The sequence below is a fragment of the Pholis gunnellus genome (genome assembly GCF_910591455.1).
Source record: "Pholis gunnellus genome assembly, chromosome: 18".
Classification (NCBI taxonomy): domain Eukaryota; kingdom Metazoa; phylum Chordata; class Actinopteri; order Perciformes; family Pholidae; genus Pholis; species Pholis gunnellus.
In genome coordinates this window covers 13,423,700-13,448,103 of record NC_136545.1, presented here as the reverse complement: position 1 = coordinate 13,448,103, position 24,404 = coordinate 13,423,700, and the positions used below count along the sequence as shown (strand labels likewise).

General features: G+C 40.8%; 1 protein-coding gene across 2 annotated transcripts in view; it reads right to left on the bottom strand.

Annotated features, from left to right (window-relative positions):
* Nucleotides 1-24,404, bottom strand: part of rgs3a (regulator of G protein signaling 3a) — a gene marked incomplete at its 5' end in the record, with an annotated part of 120,015 nt that overhangs the window by 54,147 nt on the left and 41,464 nt on the right. For both annotated transcript variants that reach the window (XM_079179190.1, XM_079179191.1), the window contains 6 exons: nt 776-910; nt 14,177-14,220; nt 17,609-17,720; nt 21,523-21,600; nt 22,726-23,066; nt 23,853-23,892. In XM_079179190.1, coding sequence (XP_079035316.1) covers nt 776-910; nt 14,177-14,220; nt 17,609-17,720; nt 21,523-21,600; nt 22,726-23,066; nt 23,853-23,892 — 750 coding nt within the window. The remainder of the gene's footprint in view (nt 1-775; nt 911-14,176; nt 14,221-17,608; nt 17,721-21,522; nt 21,601-22,725; nt 23,067-23,852; nt 23,893-24,404) is intronic.

Here is a 24,404-nt window from a genome sequence, read left to right as displayed (position 1 = left end):
CAGTGCTTTTGCTTAGAGCATCATCATCCATTGCCCTCAGCCGTCTGGAATGTTTTGCATCTTTCGGCTCACCCAAGATTTGATTTTCTGGCACGAAAATGTACTGTTTTGGTTCACTCTCATAACATTATTTCTAGTTTCAGAAGGAAAGGATCTGCCCAGCTCCAAATAGCAGACAAAGTTTGCTGCTACATAGTGGAGCATTAAGCAGCTTAACAGCCAGATGTGTCTTTCAAGGGCTGGTAGAGACCCAACACAGAGCACATTTAAAGGAAAACTGCAGCCATAACTAACAACTGTTCAGTACTTTGTACAGTGAGACGGAAGCATAACATGAAAACGCGAAGGCAAGAGAGAGAGAGAGAGATACATAGACACAGAGACACAGAGAGAGAGAAAGCAGTAACAGAAACCTGCTTTTGCTGGCAAACATCCCTCTTTTGTCGTAACTGAAAAAAACAAAACAAGCAGAGCTTAAATTGCGCTGAGTTGACACTCCAATAAAGCAGTGGGACTATTCAAATCCAGCCAGATAAAAGGCAGCATTAAACTTGCCTAAAGAAACGTAAGGGCTAAGTGGGAAATCATAACGATGGTTATGTGAGGCGCAGGAAAGTGTGTATGCTGGGAAGTGTGTGGTGTTCACAGGGTATCTGTGATGGGGGCACGCACAAATATATGCATTCCCATGTGTTCGTGTGTTTACTAATTAATCTTCGGCCTCAAGACGAAATTGGAAACGCTCGTAGATGTGTTGCGTGTCCGTGCGGCATACCTGGTCAAAATGCGGAAAGGAAGGCTCCCTCCTGTGAAGCTGGAGCTGCTTGTCAATGTTGTCCTTCAGGCACTGACACACGCGCCGCTTCTGGTCTGCTGAATAGGCTTCGAGGCTGAGCAGGCAGTCACACTTCTAGAGAGGGGGAGAGAGAGAGGTAGAGAGAGAGGGAGAGAGAGAGGGAGAGAGAGAGAGAGAGAGAGGAGGAGAGAGAGAGGGATGGAGGAAAAGACAGCAGGCAATTAGGCATCTACTGTCAGAGGCTTTGGATAGTGAACGGGTTCAAGAAGGGAAGCGCAAAAGAGCATAAATTAGAGGATTAGACTAGAAAAAGAATTAACCTTAAGACTAGAGCTTCCTGTGTGTGTGTGTGTGTGTGTGTGTGTGTGTGTGTGTGTGTGTGTGTGTGTGTGTGTGTGTGTGTGAGCTGCATGTTTCATCTTCAGTTGTCATCTGAACTTTGTCATGACACCACAGACTGTAAAGCGGTAAAAGCGCTAGCATTAGGGAAATTAGATAATGGCCTAGTATCCACTTCAGGCAGAATTTGATATGCTGACAAAACGATTACCTGACCAATGGCAAGAGGGCACTCCTAAAAGAGCACAAATCAATACACCGCTGCTGGGAAATATAGGAGAATAAATATTTAACAAGCAGCGGTTAAGTTAGAGTTGGCAGAGCTTGTTCAAATAGCTTTTAACTCAAAAAGGACATAAATAACCCTTGGCTGACACTTCAGGACGTCCAGAATCTGTGTTTGATCTCACTGATGTCCAGATTAAATCTCTATTAGTTTAACGGCCCCATTTGGTTTTTGGTCATGCTCCCAGCAATGCACTTTTGATAAAAGACAGATCATATGAATCCTTTATATAATACACAAAACTCATTTATGTGGATTTTTGCTCCAAACCCTACATTTGGCTTCCAATAAGACCTCTTAAAAAGTTAAAGGAGGAGGGTTGATGGGAGTATAATGTCCAGGATGTGAACATGTTGTGTCAGTTAGAGTCATTTCAAGTCTGGAGTTCTGGGCTGCAGTGTGAAACACACTATATCTGTATAGCAGACAAGTTTGTCTCTTTCCAGTGACATCAATGTTTACATCTGTTTCTGAACCTTTCACAACAAAGCATCGTTTGGGCTTCGGTGGAAATACCCCATGTAGTAAATGCAGTCCATGGCTATAGTACAGATTGTAGGATCGCCTAATTGCATTTTCTATCAAAACACAAAAATCTATGGTTCTCAGGGTACCAACTAACAAATCCTTACCACAGTCATTTTGTGCACTCAAACACAAATAAACACGCACATCCACTCCTCTGATCTGCCTTTCTGGCACGTTCAGTTGAAGAATAGTTTTCATTATTCCGTGCTTTTCTGATTAAAGAACAAAATGAAAGGAACCTTTTGTGCACAAGTACATTTTTTTTCTTAGCTTTCCTATTTGATCATTCCCATCTACCTTGGGTTGCTCTGCTTCCGGCAGTGTCGGGGAAAAACATTTGTACCCTGACATTTTTGGGCACGAGTCAGGCTATAAATAGGCTTTTTCCATTTTGTGCAAGTCTTCAGAGATTGACTGGAGTCCTCCGGGCTTTCCTTGACGCTCACTGCCCTGGTCAGTGGTGAATCATGATGCTAGGTTCTATGCCTGTTCCCCTGGCTGCATGGACTATTGCATGCCATGTTGTGTTGCCCTCCCTTGGACTAGCTGTCGATTTCAATGTCACTCAATGTCCTGTTGAAGATGGAGATGCTGCTGTTGTAAGGTCTCGTGGCACCGAATGTTTGGTGGTTAAAGCCTTGTCAGCGTTAGTGATGCTAATGCAGGGTAAAGGGCATTTAAAGCCTGCAATAATGGGAGCAATGTTCAAGACTGTTTGTCCTTGATGCAGTATAGAATGTACTGTATACAAGGCACAGTTGCATGTAAAAGGAGAAGGGGAACATAATATTTTCTTGTCTTAGAGTTTTTGTTGTTCTTTTTTTGAAATAAATAAATATATATATATATATATATATAAATAACAGACAAAAACAAGATAGAGCAGCAGGTTAGATTACAAAAACCTTTATGAAATTGAGCCTGACTGTTTTCAATTGCACCACAAGATGATGAAATAGGGGCTTTTTCAGAGCGGACAGAAATCAATGTTGATGTTCTCTGATATCCATCATTTGGACTGTATCCGAGTCTGTGAGGGCGCAGCAGAGGCCATAATATTTGAAACAAATGGACACACATGCTTGAACACTTCAACGTAAACAACCAGCCCCCCGAGAAAACGCTTATGATGTTGTTGCCAGTGAAATCATAATACTTTCTATGATTATTTTTCTACGGGTTATGAAAGGTCAGCAAACCCCGATGAGTAAAGTGGAGAGTGCACCGTCATCAAGCTGCAAAAGGCTACTTTTTGGGGAAAGATTATTGATATATTATTGATTTAATTGTGTTATTGACTATAAGACTTTTGCTCTAGCTTCATCATCGGGTCAACAGTGAAGACTGAAATGAGAGCTTTTCATTTTCACTAACAGATTTTCTTCTTTACTTTAGCTCCGGCATTAGCTAGCTGGCGAGTGGACGTCATTTGATTTCCCGGTTGCCTAGAGACAGCAAAGCAACTTATGCAGTCACCAAATTGAGGTGCAACAGTGTGCAATCTGAATTTGTTAAAAAAAACACAAGCCAACTGACATTCAATCATGTGATGCTAATGACACCTGTTAATGCCAGGCATGTAACACACGTGCAACCCAACACCTCCATACAGACACACACACACACACACACACACACACACACACACACACACGCAAATCTGTCATTTGCATTTTGAATTTCCACATAAGCGATAATGTGATGCACTCTGTTCTGATAGGGTCTCTGTTTCTCTGTCTTCCATATCCTTTGAGCCTCAGTTAATACAGTAATTATTTTTGGATGAGCAATAATGTAAAAATCATGTCGACGCTCAGGCTTTCCAGGAAACAATGCCTCATATGGACAGGTTTTTCCAGGCATCTCCCCACTGTCCCACATTAGAGAAAAAAACACATCTGTGATGGAGCAGTTCAGAGTCCCAGAGGCATGCATGCACCTGCATCCACACACACACACACACACACACAGTATGTTTACTCAGTCTACGTGTCTAAATATAAGGCACACTATGCATTTTATACTGCAAACTACTTACTGACATCATTTTGTCTTGGATAAAGAAAGAAGACGGGGGAAATAACAGATGATGACAGTTAGAGGCCACTCTTATTGTGAGTAATACAGCATACATAATACCTTCTAAATTAATTATGCTTCGCTAGGAGACTTCTAATGATGATTTATTTGTCTCTAGCTTTCAATTCCAGCAATCAATTTCCCTCTCTCTCTCGTTTACCATTATTACACGTTTTTTTGTGCCGTGCTGCTCAACTCTGCGTTACTGCATCTATCTGGGATAGTTGTCCTGACAGTGACTTGCGCGTCATTGCATTACCTCAGTTAAAAATAATCATGCCAGCAAATGAGTAAACTGTTGACAGCTGGTTTACAGGCCACATGATTTAGGCAGGAATCGTCTGGAGCCAGCTGGAGCTCTCTCTCTCTCTACTGTAATGCAGCAGGAACAGCTGTCTCTTGGTTTGAAGCAGTACTACTTCACTTTTTGTGATACATTCAGAAATGTTTTTCTTCTAGGGTTGAACAAAAATACCAGTTACTTTAAAATCACAAATTAATTGTAATGAATCATATCATATTCACGTTGGGACCAAATCGCCGTCAACATTTGGATTGTTTTGAGTTTGAAAGGAATTTGCTGGAATCCCCCCCCCCCCCCCCCGACTCTCTGGAAGCAGTTCTTTGGGGAATTTCATGCTAAAGTCACATTATTTCTTGGCATCAAACAGCATCCGGTCAATAACACAGGCTGCAGCCCTAGGCATTTACAAGTTACCCTCGTCCAAGACAAATTGTCATTTTTCGGCTTAGGCAGCCGAGTCAGGTCCTAAATAAAGCCCTTATTATTGGAAAAACAGAGTGACTATTTATGTTACTCATAAAATGATTGACCAAAGAACCATATTAGCTAAAATAGCTAATGGTGCCCTTATTCTAGCTCCTATAGCTCATCCCTGTTTATAAATCCACCCACCCAAGAGATAAACATGAGAGCTAATGAAACAAAATTCAATGAATGGCCACTGGCCTGCCATGGAGTGGCTAAAAATACAGGCCGCATTTCCCCTTAATCAGATTGATTAAAGTGCTCCCTGGTTGAAGCCCTCCCCCTGAGCCATCTGGCAGAGGAGCTTTCAGTGTGTCATTGGTCTGCTGTCAACGCAGCTCACCTAAGCTGCCTCAGCACAGGTTAGCATGCTTTCAGTGACAGCTAATGTACCTTATACTAATAAATGGACATGCAGGTATCATTTTTTCACACTGCCTGGTATTAATGAGCCAATCCTAGTGTTTGTTTCTCATGTGGAAAAGATCACATATATATATATATATATATTGTGGATTCTTTTACAGTTTTGATGCTTTGGGAAATACACTTATTTGTTTTCACACGGACGGTTAGACAAGAAGACGGATAACACAATCATATCTGTGTGCTAAATATGAAGTAGTTACCAGCTGGTTAGCTTAACTTAGCGCAAAGACTTGAAGCAGTTACATACAACAGTATTTCTTGGAGTGAGCGAGGACTTCCTATAGTGATCATCATGATGCTGCCAGGCAATCAGCGGAGACTCAAGAAAGTCACTGCTCCCGCCAGAGAATATTCCAGTGCATAACACAACATAACACCACTTGGCACTTTGTTTTTTGTAAGAACTAAATAAGCAAGCTGTCACATGCTAATAAAATGCTTCAGAGGTGCATGTTTTTTGTTTTGTTTTCTTACCTGTGGACTTTATGCTAGGCTAGGCTAATCCGCTGCTGTCTGTAGCTTTATATTTAGCCTGAGACGAGTGGTATCAATATTTTCATCTCACTCTTGGCAAGAAAGTGATACACATATTTTCCCAAATGCCGAATTATCGCAGTAACATGGATCATTTCTTGGGTATTTTTTACAGCACATCCAAATCCGATAACAACAGTTGATAGTCATCAGGTCATCATAATTTGTGTGGAATGCTTGCACAACTAGCAGAGATGAAACAAAGAGCTAGTAAAGCACAGCGTGGGCTACAAACCCCTCCCACCATCCCAGCTTACCCTCCTGCCCCAGATCTTCTAAGCCCTTATCCAAACTCCAACTCAGTCTCAGCTTCAGTTATCTCATTTTGTCGTTTGCACCCTTTGCCGAGATGAAATAAATTCAGTTTTTTGGGACGGAGTTTATTTAGGTTCAGATGACTGACTTGTAAAAGTAGATTGTAAACAAAGAGTTTCAAAAGTTCATGGCAAGAAAATGCGCCGATGAGAAACGTAAAGTGCACCGCTGAAGACGAGTGCACTAAAACGAGTACACGTATCCTCAATCTGGCAATGCTAATCTATAAGGCCGTAAAATAGGTGAAGAACGAAGACATAATGTTACCGCCCGCACTTGCAATTACAGGATTATGATAATGATAGTGAGAATTTATTAGAGAACAGTGTAGAGTTTTACAGATAATTATAATAATGTAAATCTCTATAATTGCTTTACAGATACTTCCCGGAAAAAAACAGAAGGAATAGTGAAATACATGAAATGTAAATTGCCTGTTGTATCAAGTGTTCATATGATATCCGTCCATGCTCCTCAGAGATCTACGTTTTTTTTGCTTGCAGCACGTCATCGTCCTATTATCTTACGCCCTTCTTACAGGCTTTCACGTCTAAGCATTGAGGCTTTGTAACTGTAGCATTTAATGGGTTCATCGCTTCCAATTAAGTGACATGTAAACAAGAGCTAATGATGCTTAAGCAGCTAGCTGACCTTTGCTGGAATAGAGGCCACTCAAAGTTATATTATATATCATTTCCTAATTTCTTTTTTCTCCTGTGGTCTTTTTGAATTCCTTAAAAACTAACTTATTTAGAATTGTCATATACATACATGAAATTTGACCTCTGTATTTAACGCATCCAAAGCCTTTTTCAGGAGCAATGGGCAATTGTAAAACCAGGGAGCAAGTTAGGGTTCAGTGTGTGGGTTCAAGGACACTTAAACATCTAGATAGTGTCCCTGTAGTACCAGCAGCAGGTCAAAGTGTTCTCTTTTGCTGTGAAATATCTCAAAATCTACTACATGGACGGGCACAACATTTTGTACAGACAAGGTTCCCATTCATACATCTGACGACATCAGAAGGTCTGTAGAGGTCTGGGTAATGGAGGTCAAGTCTGATACCCATGCATGACTGTCTCATGACTGTCATTCCTAAACCCGGGAGTTTATATCATCAAAAGGAAATTGAAGCAAAACATGTTAAAAAAAAACAAGGTTTAGGTTTTGACCTCATGTCCCTGTAATGCTGGGGAATGTGCTCTTATATGTGGTCTCAAAGGTAACCCTTAATAGAGCCACTAACTGTCAATAAATTGCACCACACACACACAAACAAATGCATGATTTATGTTCCGCAAAGAATGGAATGCATCTCAACTCGGCGGCTTTCCCACACTCTTTCATCTATTTCTAGTTTGTTTCTCTGGTTTCCAGCTCAGAGCTCTTCTGTGGTTTTCCCGGACAAAGTAGCCATGAAGAGAGCATGTAAACTGGAGTCCTTGGCCCCTGGCACTTCCTTTAGCCGCCGGGGAGGATGATAAGCACATGACAGGGCTAAGAGGTTTTCTGAAGTCGTGTACTGTTTTCAAAAAGTTTTTTTTTTGTTTTGTTTTTTCGTCATGACCTTTACACGATCAGTGACTTGATCAATCCTTTGGCTTTTCTTTTTAGGGATGCGGTCAGTATTGATACCTGAGCTTTGGGTACCTGCCTATACTGAGTACCGATCTGATCCAAGTATTTAATGTAAACTGCACATAGTTTGTTTGGTTGGGGATATACGTATACATCCGTGGTCATCAGATGACTTTAATGGTTGCGTATTTGCTATAATTTAACCTTTTATTGTAAAACATTGTTAAATACTGTTAGTAAATACATACCTATGACAATTTAAGATCAATTATTCATTTAGAAATTACTTAGGCACACTTCCACATGAAAGTAATTGAATAATTCAGATGCTGGTTACTATTTGCCCTGCACTTGACGGAACAGGGAGGTAAACCACAGCTTAGTGCAGCTCAGGAGAATTATCTTATCACTAAATCTTTTGCTGCTGGGTAAGTTGTTGGTGGTCGTAGATCTTAATGCAATTAAGTTGTGAAGATGGAGGTCATTAAGTGACGATATTTAGATGTATAGCCACTGTCGCTGCAGTCCTGCCAATCTGTGCTCATATCAAATCAGACAAAAAAGCAAAGTACACTTTAAGTTCCCGGGCCAACTGGGATGAAGAGGGTCCATCTCGGTTCAATCGGACCCCCGAGTGACTGTTCCTGACACGGCCATGTTATGGATGGCTACCATAAAGTGAGTATTATGCTGACAAAAGCCCCTGGGTGCATATCAGTCACACCCCTGCCTTCAGACTGCAAGTGACACCCTGTAAGTCATGCAGTCAATGATGTGCCTGAAAGCAGGGAGAAACTCCATAGATGCACACGCACAAACATTTAACAAACGCATATTAATGTAAATTCTTATAGATATGTTGAAGACGTCTTGCGAGTCCTAGAAAAAGCATCGGCAGTGAGCCTTCACTTAAAGTAATCGAATCAAAATTGCACCATCGTTTACTGCGTCAACAAACGCCAGCCTACGCAACCCAAGACCGCTGTGACCTTTTATTATACGGACCTCTTGAAATAAAACGACTATTTGTACGCACACCACTGTGCTGTGTTTAGCCTGATCACAGAGCTCCCTTGCTGTTCCGACACGCAAGCCGTCACGCTGCGATTTCACCCAGTTTGGCAGCATCTCATCTCGTCTCAAAACTAATTTCTGCAAACCCCCTTTTAAATGTTAGTTGCGTGCAGGGTTCAGCAGCGTTGCGGGAGAATTGTTCGGAACAACTGACCAATGAAGAAGTACAAATCAGATAATGTAAAGGGAAGCAAACTACGTTCAAATGAGGAAAGCAGTTTAAGTCATTGTTAGCGCTGTGCTTTAGTGAGTGGAGATTATTCATGATCTCATGAGGATTACTGATAACTGCATTGTGTGTAATGGCCACGGTGACAGTTAAGGAGAATTGTGGTGAATGAGTGAACAGGCAAATTAATGGAATTCTCAGCTTTCACTGGAAACTTTACACACATCAGCAACCATAATCAGAACCACATGAATACAGCACGTGTTGGTACAGTCTAACGTCTGCAGTAGCACAGTATAACATGAGATGTAAGGTCACTCTGGAAAAATCATAGTCATCATGGTCACCTCAGTGCCACTGAAACATTTACACTTGTATACACATGTATTAAGTCTGACGTACAAACTAATTGTACAACTGTATAACTGAAACTAAGTCAGAGACAGTGGCGACCATAAGTCATCTCCTTCTTAATAACACTTTTCCTATGCTTGCAATATGTCGTTTTTTTCTATCAAGCTACAAAAATGCCGCTATGATTTCTGTTCTTATTGCTTCATGCAGCTTCACAGTGAGAACAATACAAATCTCCTTCTCTAAGCCGGCGAATGCACCGGGAGCCGGACCATCAATCTGTAGGACTTACATCTCCGCAGTCAGACAGCAGGTGCTTCTGAAGAGAGTTCGCCTCCCTAATGAACCTTTTCTTAGGCCCGACCCGGTCCGCCAAGTTGCCCATGACGACTCTGCGATGACCTCGTTGCACTCCGCTGCTCAATAATCTCACGCAGTGTCTCTCGCCTTGCTGTCTGTGTTTTTCGTTTACCTACACAACGCTTTCTTGCTTCCTCTCTTCCTGCGTCACTGACACACTTACACCCGCGACTTTCTAGAAAGACAATTGCACCCCCCCCCCCAAACACACACACACACACAGACATGTAAATCTGGGTTAGATCAGTTCCGTTTTGAGCAAGTGCTAAAATAGCATGACCTCCAGTGATGGAGGAGAAGGGCACGAGTAGACAAAAAGGAGGGGAGTGGACTGTGACAGCGTCCTCCTCCTTCACTTTTATATTTCTTACTCCAATCCATGCTAACATCTTTTAAGTAACTCGTGAAAAATTCCCTGTGCAAAGAGACAATTTCCAAAATAAACACAGAAAATCCTGAATAAACTGACATGATGAGACACGACGTAGGAGATACAATGCTTCCCTAAAATGAGTAGATCTAGTGGAGCGCTCTGTTGCATGATGAATAAAAGGTTGTTCTATTTGTGACAAGGCACTATGTGTATCTATTCAAAGTAATGGGGATGGAAGTATTCCACCTAAATGCAATGTTTAACTAAAAATGAGCAGCGAGCTATAAGGCGGCGCACTAAATCTTTCTCTGTGTGTGTGTGTGTGTGTGTGTGTGTGTGTGTGTGTGTGTGTGTGTGTGTGACCTTTACACAGACTGGCCAGAAAGAGCAATTCAATTAGTCCATCACATAACACCCATTTCCCATTTCTGTAAACACAAACACACACACACACACTCACACACACGCACAGCAGCGGAGAGGGTCAGGATCACTCAAACACTTAAAACATGCCGCATCTTGACTGCTTTCTTTCCTCTCTCCTTCTCTTTCATCCCTCTCTCCGTCCACACAACCAGAAGGTCAACTACCACTCTGTAAATACTCTGTCATCCCTTAAAGATAAGTGAGCACAACAGCAGCTGGTCACACTAACTTTGGGTTACAGAGAGAAGAGAAGCATCTCTTACAGTACCAGTGAGAGACAAGAGCCACACGAGCGAGCTGCATGCAGCGCTTCGTTGTGGCTACCGTTTATTCCCCGAGGTATGAAATTAACTGCTGACAGGTGTATCAAATATAATAGATGGCACCACATTGTGGCTATGTGTGTGGGGGCATCTGTCAGGATGGAAAGAGGAATGAGGATGAGCCAAGTAAATCTTAACTGGAAACAAGCACACACACACACACACACACACACACACACACACACACACACACACACACACACACACACACACACACACACACACACACACACACACACACACACACACACACACACACACACACACTTTCTATTTGCTGTTGCTCTGTCTATCGCGTCTGTTCTCGACAGTATATGCCGCACTGGTTTGGTATTTTGGGAGCATCCTTGCGAGGCTGCCACAGCTGACTTGTTCTGCTAGAGAACCAATAGGTTTTGTCAAGCCTAAAGGTGTCAAACTGTCCCTGCTGCTATCAGTGTGATCTGCCAATGAGAGAATTATTTATATCGTATACTGCGTGGCATTTACGTGACATCTTTCAAGCTACATGACACAAAGAGCTTCCCAGAGCAAACAAAAATAACAATTATACAATATAAACAATTCATTATAAAAACGTACAACATTAATTAATATAAAATACATATATATATATATATATACATATATATATAACATATAAAAGCTACTGCACTGAAGGCAACTGAACTCGAGCCGATGCAACCATTCTAGCAGACCTTTTCTTGTGTTGTGTCGGGTAAAATCCCAAATTTGCCTTTAACTCACTCAAACTCTCTCCCATTCTCTCATTCGCTGTCTTACGTAAGAGTTTCTATTTATATATGCTGCCTAATTGGACAGATTGAATAATATTGGAGCCTTTTCCTTCCTCTTTTCCAGCCTGGCGGGACAGATACCAGGCCCCTCTCATTCTTTCTGGAATTTCGGAAAAAAAAGGCCCTTTAAAAGATTCATAAGCTGCTAATGAGGTTATGCAGCACATTTCAAAGAAAAAAGTAGTGTGACATTGTGTGTGTGTGTGTGTGTGTGTGTGTGTGTGTGTGTGTGTGTGTGTGTGTGTGTGTGTGTGCAGCAGGAGGGATTGGGGTTTATATTTGCTCAGTGAAAAGATTATCCTTATGACATTTGCAGTTGCAACAAATTGCAGTGGAGTCACAGTGGTCGGATGGATCAAAAAGAGGCCCTTTAGCTATCCAGACAGTCAATCTTCAGTTTCAGTAAAGCTCCAATTTCATAAAATGGTTTTCAATAGGCCAAATAGAAAAAGATTGCCTCGCTCTATACGTTGCGGCAGAATTGGATGAGCCAAGTTGAACAGATTCACAAGAGGTATTATTACAACAAATGTAATTTGAGTTGGGCGTTGTACACTTCATGGTTATAGCTTTCATTGTCAAGTATTATATGTTATGTTATAGCCAATACAAAGGATTGGTATCAATGCCAATACGGACATTTGTTTTAATGGAGCAGTATCAGCTAAAATAAAGCTGATCAAAATCTGATCTTTCCTTTACTCTTTTGTCCCCCTCAGCTTGCTAATGTTTCAATGCAATGCTCGCATTTCACTCTGTATCCCATTTGTTAAAGATTACTTGATAGCTTCCTGGCCACTTTGGACAAAATTAATGATTACACTTTTTTTTTTTATTGGACATATGGGCATGTGTAACCTTCAGACTGTTCAGTTTAACTGCCTTTCTGTCATGACCCCGTATTTCAACATCCTACCACACCCTCCACTAGGGTTGGGTTCTGGATCTGGTCTCTAAAAACTGAAAATTTAAAGCAAGAAGCTCGAGAGAAATAGGGTGTAAAAGAAAGCTGCATCTGTTATTTCAATGTGTCAGATACATTGAATCAACATTTCCTCATCTCATGTTGAGGTTGTGACTACAAATTGGGAATATTAATCAGGCTACCACTCAAAACTGTTGTGTTTCTACCTTACTAAATACAGATCTCAAGATATTGAAAGGTAAATCTTAGGCTGTGGGGCTCCTTCCATCAGAGGATCAGTGGTTCGATCCCCGGCTCCGCTAGACTGTAGCAAAACCTGCTGTCTCCACGTGGCTCTGGTTATGGTTGCTGGTGTGTGTAAAGTTTCCAGCGAAAGCTGAGAAGCCCACAATGTGTCCTTGGGCAAATCACTTAGCGCAAATTGCTCCCGTGAGCTGCCTATGAATGTATGATTAGATAGTCCTGACGGGCAGGTGGCACCTTGCATGGTAGGCCCTGCCATCAGTGTATGAATGGGTGTGAATGGGTGAATGGCGCTTTGAGTGGTCGGAAGACTAGAAAAGTCCATTTACAATTCCATCCATGTGGAAGAAAGCGATGATGAAAACATAATGTATGGCAACATTAAAAGCGTGATGAAAGCTGCAGTTTTAATTTCCTCTCTGCAGTTTAAAAATACCAAACGCAATCAAATGGGCACGGAGAGCCGCAGTGGAAAGGGAGGGGCAGCTGAAGAGACGGGAGGACGACGAACAACTACCATCACCTGCTAGACACACTCATTAACTGCAGCAGTGCTGCCAGGACAAAAGAAAACTTCAAGACTGGAAAACAGCCAAACTGTCTCTAAACCAATAAATCCTATCTGAGTATCTGTCAGATCACACACCATCCTGCTCTGGCAGACTCATTTGAATCGTTTTTGTTTTTAAACGACTGTCTAAACACTGCATTGGCTACTGGGAGGACAGCCAGTGATATCTTGGGTGATTTGAAAACTAATTAAGTAGAGCTGCACCAAAGTAAGAAATTCACCTAGTTGTAACTTACAGGGTGAGAAGAATAAAAACAGAATTTGGCAAGTAAAAGAATCTGCAGTTATTCGTGAAGTTATTCATATTCACATCTCAAACTAAATCTTGGTAAACTTCATGTTTTAATACCACTATAGTTCAGTTGTGGCCATATATTTTTGTAAGCTGTAATAATAGAATTGTTAGAAATTAAAGTGATATTTCAGTTAGCCAGTGATGAATAACTGGTGAAAACAGCAATTAAATAGTAATAATAATGCCTTTCATCTTAGAATGACAGCCAGAGAGGTGTGACAGCAGATGGGAGAAAGGATGATTATTATTTCTATCCTTGGGCCACATAGTTTAGTCGCAAATTATATTCCACAGCCTTATTTACATTGAGGATTATTTTATACCTGAATGTATTTTGAAGAATGTATTTCAGCATTTCTCTGTTGCGATTTATACACAAAAACTATGATAAACAAATACATGGAGTGTGTGTGTGTGACAGAGTCAGATCTGAGAAAGACACACAGAGAAAAGACATTTTCATTAGAGCTTTCCGCTAATCCTCGTGTCCTTCCTTTAATGTGATTTCCACTAGAGTCGATTGCCCCTCCGGCTCACAGACGAAATAGGCTGCTCACATTAGACCCGCTTTTTCTTCCAAACACACACAAACACACACAAGCCTTTCTCTTACCTCGGTCATGTGGATAAGGTAGAATCTCAGTTCTTCAGCGTAATCTGTAAACAAAAAACAAAGACCTAAATTTAGCTAACCACCCAACCATAGTTCCTCCGTTTCATTTTCACTCACCTCCTTCTTGTACATAAAGCAGCATCTTTGATTTCCGATGATGATTTTGCCAAAATACTTTTATTGATGGAAGGCTTTTACTTTAGGTCGGCCTTATAGGCATCCACCCATAATTCACTGAAGTAGTGCTCTGTGAGACAGGCCTGTGGGTCGAGAGTCAAGATAAATGGTTTTAATCGAGTGATCCCCCTTCCTCCTCCAAGACAAACACACACACACATCGTACAACAATATGTCGTGGTGATGTTAACTATTTCATCTCGAGTCAGTGCACACACAAGCTAACATTGTAAATGGCACTGAATATCACACTGAGGAGTGGCTTGGCCCATGGGCGAGATTAAAAATGATTATCTCTTAGAAGACAACGACCATTCATTCAAACCTGCAGCCCTCCTTTTCCCCGAGCCTTCCATCTATCTTACTTTAGAATAGAAGAGTATCTGTATAAGCCCCACCACCCACCTTAAGAAGCTGGTTTAGAAAATAAGTTTTCTGGGCCTTTAATAACACTCATCAATATATAGTCTGATAGGGAAAAGAACAATGGCCATTCAATCATGTTGTGTAGTGCAGGAAAGAGCAAATTACTAACTGAATGTAATCCTCCCGGTATGGTATGTATATGTTGGTATAAATTATAATTCAAAATAGAGTATCTTTATATGTCTTTACCCATGTGGCGCACATGCACACATTGAAGGCCCCGTGCCTCTTCAGATGTGTTTATCCCGCTCCATTACGGTCTCAAGCCTCGACCTCTTCCCTCTGAATCAAACAGCAGACAGCAGCCTCCACAGGCAGCTCTCATGCTGCTTTTTAATGAACGTCTGTAATCTTACGCAGCGGAACATAAAAATGTGTTTCTTTCTGTAAATCGACAGCAGAGGTCACTGTTGGATATCTTTCTGTTCTGAAATCCAGTGCTGTCATATAGCATCCTACCGTGTGAGCCTGGGTTTTTAGTTTGAATTAAAGAATTCTATAATATTCTCCACCGTTATCATATTTTCAAAAAGAAACATTTACATATTTGTTCTGAAAAAAGTATTTTCTGATAGCAGTGGCCTACTGAGGTGTCAAAGGTGTCGTCATTTCAGTAAACCCCCCTCACTCAGACTCACTTCCTGCCCCACTGTTGAACAATACCAAAAAAAAGTAGGACAAAGCAACTTGCACTGTAGTTAATTGATGGATCTCTCCCCGAATTGAACATTTTGCATCACAGTTGTAACTTTCCTGTAACTACGGTGCAGCAGCTGACAGCAGGCTTGATAAGGTCATGGTGTCCTGGTGGAAGACGTCTTCTTACTCAGTTTACTTCGACAAATGTTTGGCTTGTCACATGGTCATTTTGGTTTTATGTGTGTCCAATAGTACTCTCAATGTTTCCCACGCTTCTCAGTCTTAGTATCGGGGTGACAGGAACACAGGAAAGCTCCTGAATTGAACTCGTACTGTGTCATTACATGCACACTCACATACACACACACACACACACTCACTCACTCACACACACACACACACACACACATCAAACACACCCTTGCTGAAACAAACACAATCCCCCGGCGCCTCTTTCCTGAGTGACGCTGCCGAAGCGAAATAACAATGACAGGCAGCAGGGTGGAGATGTGTGTGTGCTTGTGTGTGTCCTCTCATGAAACACACACACACACACACACACACACACACACACACACACACACACAGAAACCCTACTGAATCCCCACCCTGGTGCTCTCCAATTGTTTGGGTGGAGGTCAGAAGTGGCCCAGAGGAGACCAGCAATGTCTGAGGGGAGGGCAGAGCGACTCAGGCCACTACTGTGTCAGGGGGCTTTATTTGAAATGTGTTCACTGGATGTTCTTCTCTGTGTTGACTGCAAAGGGAATGCCTTTTATTATTATTTTATATTCCTGTTGTATATCTGCAAGTAATTAACAAATTGAGTGTTTCACATTTCTGTTGATTCTAATGAGTCTGACTCAGCAGATATGCTAACAATTCATATACACTAATAATAATGCAGAACTTTGACAAAAACGTGTACATTGGAACTATGCAAGTATAGACTTAAACATATGAAAAAGAAATCGTATTATGACATTTACTGAAGTGTTGGAAAATTGGAAAAATATTCATAAACAACATAACCTTTGAAAAAAAAAAAACTAGGACTCCAAAACCTTTACAAAAGGACTTTTCAATTTTCATCAACAAATATAAACTAAACAATAATGTGAAAGACATTGGACAAATTCATGTTCAATATAATTATCTAAAATGATCTAAAAATGATCTAAACACCGATGCATCGGTGGAATCCCACATTGTATGCTCCTGATTTAAAAAAAGAGCTTTGCCATCTAAAACAAGGCTTTCGCTGTGACAGAAGATGTCTCTGCCAGTAACTTTAGCTGTTACTAAAGATTCTTGGAGGGACAAAGTAACAAGTTCATGAACTAAATGCATCCAAAGAAGACACATTGCCCACTGAAATCAAAATCAGGAGGCAAAATTAAAACAGAATTCCCACACAATTTGATTTGATTAGGTACCTTAATTTCCAATTAGTGATCTGAGAGCCACAGTTGCCTCCCCCTACACCTCACACCGACTCTGAACACTACGCTGCCATTAGTCAGCATAAGTCAATATTCTGAGGGACAGAACAGACAATCGCTACTCAATAACACCCTTTTAACAGCTGTTATTCTGCTAAATCAATCCCATTATCCTGACACTTCTACCCTACTGTTAAATCCCGTTTGCTTTCACTCAGCTTCTGACACTCTGGCGCCACACATTTCTAACTTGTTTTGTGGTTTATATCTTGATCGGCCAAAGAATTACCTGACGTGACACACGATATGACAGTCAGCTGGAGCAGATGGTTTCGAATGCTGCGTTCACACCAAGTGCCACGTTTGGTGTGAACGCAGCATTACCCTGACCAATTATCAGCATTATGGGTCTAAGTGTACCCCCTCCTCATCTGGCCCAGGCCCAAGCCTGTCTCCGCCCACCGCTCTCAACACAGATATACAGCGAGCCCTATTTATTTGACTTGCCCCGGCTCTCTGCGGCCCTGATGGCCAAGCTATTCTCTCCACATTGCTGGAGGAGATGGTTGTTTACAAAGAGGTGAAATAAAAAGACAAAGCAACAGGAACTTGGGGCGGCCTTTCCCTAAATATCCTCTGGTTAAGCTCGACTGAAAATATCACTGTAATCATAGTACTGCGTGTTTATTTCTAGTTGTGCAATCTGTGTGTTTGGGTGTTGCATTTCCCTGTTTTTATTCGTACATACCGTCCTGGAGCCTCAGCTGCCGGAGGAACAGGGGACTCTGAAGGACGTTACACCTGCCTGGCTCATCTTCTCGTGTCACCAGCATCAGATCGCTGTAGACAAACACTGTCACCTACAAGATATGAGGGGCATAGATGGAAGAAAGAAAAAAGAGAAATATACTGAATTGAACACATGGTCTCAGCAGGATGTTACACCGCAAAGTAATCACATGTCTATAAAACACACATCTGCAATCCAGTGAGATGCACGTGTACTACCTAACACTTAACAGGTCTCACCCACACCCAAGCTTTTCCCCACACCTCATGTCCTTGCACAGGAAATGCAGCTCACACTTACACAATTATGGCCATATACATACATACATACATCTAGCCACATCTTGCTTTTCAGCCTATTGAGTGTTAATCCTGTGCTATGAAGTGTACTGACTTATTCATTAATCTTAGTCTCACCCGCTATTCAAAAATGCAATAGCTGCCCAAACATGAATGAAAATCTAAATTCCATTTTTTATTGAATTTATCTCCTTAGTTTGGATGCTTGTACTATTGTTGCTTTACTTATACTATTCTATCAAAGTAATAAACATGCATATTCTTGCATCAGTGTGAGATTTACAGACATGTCTGTAATATGACCCAGTGTCTGCAGAACAGGGTATTATTATACATGTCTGCTATGTTATTTGCTTCAGGCATTCAATGACTTTTTAAACAATATTACTGTGAAACAGCATAGTCAGCCCATTGTACTGTAGTTACAACACTTTTTGGCTTACTTCATTATGTTACAACAGCTATAGTTATCATATAAAAATATGATCATTGATCATTTAATGTATGTCTGCTTTTGTAGCCTTGGTGATACTGTATCTTCCCACACTTCCCTGAGTGTCCCCTTCACAGTCCAAGAATAATCATCGATTGTTATTCATTGCTCATATAGAAAGATGGCTCAATGTGAGGAACTGCTGCAGAAGAGGCAGAACTGCAGCCTCTACCTAATCACATGCACACTCCCAAACTCCAGATCGTTACTTTGGGGATTTGACCGAGAGTTTTGCAACGCGTCATGAAAGCCCATGATCTAATGATTCTGCAGTAGTTAAGTGAGAAACTTCATGCCAGTGAAGCATATACATGAAAAGTGAGTAAGAACAAAGCATGAAGAACAAAGACAAATAAGTAGATGAAAAAGCAGAGAAAGGCAAAGATGTATGCATAAAAGCAGTTTATGAAAGTTTGTGCTTTCATGCCACATAACAGGCATACAGTGTAATTAATGTAGATGGGCACGGCTTCAACACAATGCTTTTGCTTTGGTGGCTTCCTCTGAAGGGTGAGATAGCAGAGAAGGTATTTCAGATGTAGCCAGTATGTGGTTAGAGTGGGTGTGTGACTGTGTGTGTGTGCATGTGTGTGTGTAGGTTTGAGTGAGTGGAAGAGGATGCAAGTAAGAGTAAAGAACGAGGCCAGAGCTAATGAGAGGCAAGCAGCAAAGAGTTGTCAGACCGAGAAGCACACACGTACTTTACACGCACACACACATTAATACATAGGTTCAAATGTAAACAAACGGGTGCACAAACAACTGGTGTTATAAATCCCACTCTGTCTTTCTCTTTAAGTTTAAGAACCATTATATGTCCATCTTAAAATATACATGTTAAGTAAAGCAATTTGGCTGATGGAGATTAATAAACACAACATAATTACTATACAGCACGTATCCCCAATATCCTGCTTTATCCTTATCCACTGTTAAATCGCAACTGGCAAGACAGCAATGGCTTTCTCTGTATTTTAATATTATATTGGTTGTATACAAATATATATATTTGTATAAAATATTGTTAGCATTAAACATAAATTTGATAGCAGGCTAATAAACCACAAATGTGTGCTATACCGTATGACTCTGTAGAAAATATAAGTAGAAGGATTAAAAGAAGTAATAAACTTTAAAAACGGATTTAATTACTTGCATAATTACTCCATAACTAGATACCTATGTTAATATCAATAGCTATCTACCAGGACATGTTTTTTTTACTTATTAAGAATTCATGCAAATGAATCCACTTAAAACTTTTGTGACCGAATGACAAAGTGAAAAATTCCTCATAATTATCCACTAAATACCCATTTTGTCCAAATGTCACTTTGGATTAAATCAAATTAGTGCATCGCTATGCTCATTGTTTCTGTTCAGATATTATAATGTTTGAGTGAACAATAGAGCTTGTGTGTTTGCTACCCGGGCAGACTTAAAAATAAAACACTCTGGTGAGTAAAGAGTAAAAGCTGGAACAACACTGACTGATCATTAAAAACAGCCAGTATGAAGTAGTGGAGAGAAACTCCCTCCTGACAAACACTGGCTGTTTAATATTTGTTTAATGACTGTCCCCACAGAGAGAGGCCAGATTACCTTTAATGCCAGCAGCCACTGAACTGCACCGCACAGCAAAGATCACCTCACAGGGCAAATTGAAGAAATGCTGCAAGAGCTCAATTCGATAAAATATTCCTCTTTCCTCCGATTTTTCTACTTCTAAATTGTGCAAAGACACGTCTCTTCTGAAAAGCATCATAATAATATGTCAGACAGGAGACTCCCAAACCTTAAATTTAAGAAACGTATCCACCTGTCGGCTGTTGCAAAGTTGCATCTGGTGATGTCTATTATTTGGTTGTGATTAATTCCTCTGCCAAAACGTAAAAACTTGACCTGTGTCACAAGTTTTTCTTTTCGGTAAAATGTACCTTTATGTTTATCAAGGTATTGCAAATACAGATCAGGGTAACTGACAGTGTGTAATGTTTTAACTTGAGTTGCAGTCAGCATTTCTAAGTGACCGTGGCTAACAGACAGATTTATTATGTCATTAATTAGGTACGAATACATTAATGGACCTGGTTCTCATCTACAGTCCTGAACAGTTTCTTTGAAGAATCAATTTGCGTGTTCAACCCTAAAAGCCCACTAAACCTACTTTTCTATTGACACCTATAGCCTTAAAGTACTTGTTACAGAATAAACATCTTTCTTTTAAATTTCTATTTCTTCATTCCTCTTGATTACTTCCTTGTAGATACCTTTATAGTGCAACATATCATTGCACGGTGAGTTTAATATATCGTGAAAGGATCTTTAATATATACTGAGAGAGTTTCTTTTCATACATAAAACATTATTTCTCCCTCAGTCAGATCTTTGGCACTCTCTTTAATCAATTATTTATTTTCCTCAACTCATATGGTTCTGACAGTTCAGAGGAGTTATAAAGTCTTGTAACATCTCCTCTCTCATTGCTCCTCTCAGGATGCTGCTCGCTACTTGTTTTCCCTTTCCATATACACATATAACTGTAAAACACACACGCGTTTTGACTTGAGATGCACATTGGGGCAATAGGCCATCGCTTTGAGTTTGGCCCTATAAACAAACTACATAACTGGTTGTGACAAAGCAACAAAATGTTTGCCACTGGGCTGTTTGTCTGCTGCAATCTTAAGAGACTGGAGAGGAGGAAAAGAGGGCCTCAATCTTTCTATATCAATCAAATTATAGAACTCTATAGAAAATGGCATTTTGTTTTTCCTCAGATCAACAAAAATCCAATTCTGCCTCGTACCATTTTGTAGCTTTTGGGTTTCCCCTCAAATTAGTTTTCGATCATATCCTGCATAAAGCGTTGGATGTTCTTTGGTCAAAAACTGAAATTCCTGTGCAGAATAGTAAGCTGAAGTAAGAGCCACAGGGCGGGGGCTTTCTACGCAAAGCAAACACCAAGCAAACAGAGAGAAATGTATAGTATGTAGTACAATTACTATCCATGCAGGTTCTCACATCACACGCATAGACAAAGATAAACACACACACATTAATGCACTGATGTGACTTACCTTGAGAGACTGGTGCTTGCTCTCATGTAGTATCATCTCCTCGGATAGGATGAGAGATCGGCTGCACAGGTCAAGAGGCTGAACACACAACAGAAAATTGCAGATTAGGAAACAAAGTCTTTGGACATCATTTTCATCAATTGTTGTTATCTTTAAGCAAAAACGTATCAATTACCACCAGCACATATTACTTGTATTATTACCTTAAGCGTCATTGTCAAAATTATGAATATACTTTAGGCATTTATGAAAATCAAGACTATAATATAGTGATTGTTATAAATCAGTCAAATAAAACGCAAGGTTGCAGTACCGAATCCATTTTGGCTCCCAAATTCAAACGATCTGCTCAACAATAAACCTTCTTTTTACTGTGACAAACACAACTGAAACTGATTCTGTGAAGACAGAAAGCGAGCAGTGACTGTGAGGCGATACGTCTGATCCGAGTATGACAAGACTCTCGCACTTCAAATGAACTAGTGCGGCAACGTAGGAGGAGGGAACTTCCTCTCAAGTCCAGGGTGGGCCAATTCAATGTGTGTGTGTGTGTGTGTAACAATTGCATGCTGTGTGAAGTAGGGTCGGGGTTGCACGCTTCTATATGAATTAACAGGAAGTGATACCAAAGTCCCTGCAAAGATTAAAGCTTAAAGACCCCAAAATAGAACTGTATATCGCATGTACATATGCAGAAACAACGGGCATTTTATTTTGCAATGACTCGTGTAACTCGCTTCTGCTTTCCACCTTTAGAAAAATACAAACAGTACTTCCAATCATCGTACCATGAAGAATGATAATCATCACCATCATTACAGAAAATACACACAAACCAAAACAAGCCCTTTCATTTGATCCACGTGCTGTATCTAAAAGATAAGTTTAGAAAATAACCACAGACAGACGGAGAAGTGCTGCAGCCTAAAGACAGGAACTCCAAAAATGCTCAAACAGAAAGGTCACTGTATTTGACTGCAAACCTCAAAGGTCTATTTCCTTTTCACCCAAATGTGCTGGGGAAAACCATCATTTGTAAGATGATTCCATCTTTTGCACCATATATGGATTCCCCTGTTTGACCACTGAAGGCTGTTTTTGTAGAGCATTGCGGTGACCTACGGTAGTGGTCTTAGATGCATACCACTGCTCAACACTTAACCTGGGAAACAGCTAGCCTGGCTCTGTCCAAAACTGGCTTACCTGAACGAAGATGGGGAAGATAAGGATCTTGGGCGCCACTTTGACATATCCGTAGTTGCCATGTGGAGTGTGTGAGCGGACAATGGTACAGTTCTGGTAATTGGCAAAGTTGGCATTCTGCTGTTGGTAGTCGGGTACACCGGCATTAGTGGAGGTGGACGCCGTCTTTGTAGTCTTGGAGTTGTTAGACCGGCGTAGGAAGCCAGTGCGGCTGGAGAGACCCCCACCTCCTCCTCCACCACCACCACCACCACTCATACCTCCAGAAAAAGCACCACCACCACCACCACCACCCTGGGGCTGCGATCCGGAGGCCTGCCGTGTGGGATATAACCTGGGAGCTGTGGAAAAAAAGAAGATCGCGAAGCAGGTGAGTGTAAAGACACAGGTTACATGTACTTTCTGGAGCTACTCGTGAAGTTTCAGAATTCATCATTTGAATTAAGCTCACAGAGATATTAAATTGTTTGACATTTTTGGGGCGCTCTTTCGCTTTCTCACAGAAAGTTAGATGAGAAGATAGATACCACTCTAATATCTGTATGGCAGTTTGAAAAAGGAGCCGGAACATTTTAAATTTAGTTTAAAAGTTTAAGAGCGGCTGCAGCTGGTACTCTGCTAGCTCATTGTGAAAAAGCCCTCACCTCGGAGCAGCTCCAGCTGCTTACAGTTACAAGTGTTGCTAAAATATGTTTTCAGTCACTAAAGTAGGATCCTTTGCTCAGTTTGTGTTTGCCTTATAGTGCTCCATAGAGTTGGACAAGACAGAGGATACATATTTGATATTTTAAGCTGAAAAAACCCTGCTGATAATTGAGTGCTCTAACAAAGCAGTAAAACGTTTGTAGTAAATGTATTAAGGATAACAGGATTTAAACTATGAGCATCAAGTGTTTAGAATGTGTTGTATTTCTAAGGTCTGTTTAATGTGAGACTATTCCAGGCTGTCAAATGTTAAGTAAATGTAATCATATTCATTTAAATAACAATAACCTGATGTAAAACATTAGCTTACCATTGGGCAACCTCCAAAATAAGAGTCACCAAAGCGGACTTAAACAAAAGATGGCCGCCAAAATACAAAACAGAGTTCACGGTGGCCTTTAACTAACATGTACAAGTCTTACCTAAAGTTCCCTGGTTGTCTTGGTAAACAGGCCTCAAGATCTGAAAGCAGAATAATGACATTCATATTAAACGGGCTTTCAGCACATTGAAAACTGACATCTAAACTACGTCTAGAACGGAATAAAGCCAACAATGACATATGACACAGTGTCATTGTTTTATTGCTAAATTGATACTAAGTATATTGATAGTTCTAATACAATTCTGATCGTAACTTTCTATGATGTGATATCTGGATATCCGGACGGGAAGGGCTGCCACAAGACACACTGTATATCTGTATATATATATTGTAATAAAGTTTTTTTGAGACATGAGACTGAGTTTAGTGTCTATGACTCAGCTGAGCCCTTTGAATTGCACCGGACTCAGCGAAGCAGTGATGGTTTCTACGTGTCATAACTAATTACAATCACCTGCATGGGATAGAAAGATAGAAAGCTGCCACCACACCACATGTTGGACAGTTTAACACAGTAGGTCAGTTAGGTCACAAACTGTTTAAAACACCAACAGCTTGCTTTTCTGCTTCACATGATCAATATTTCTGT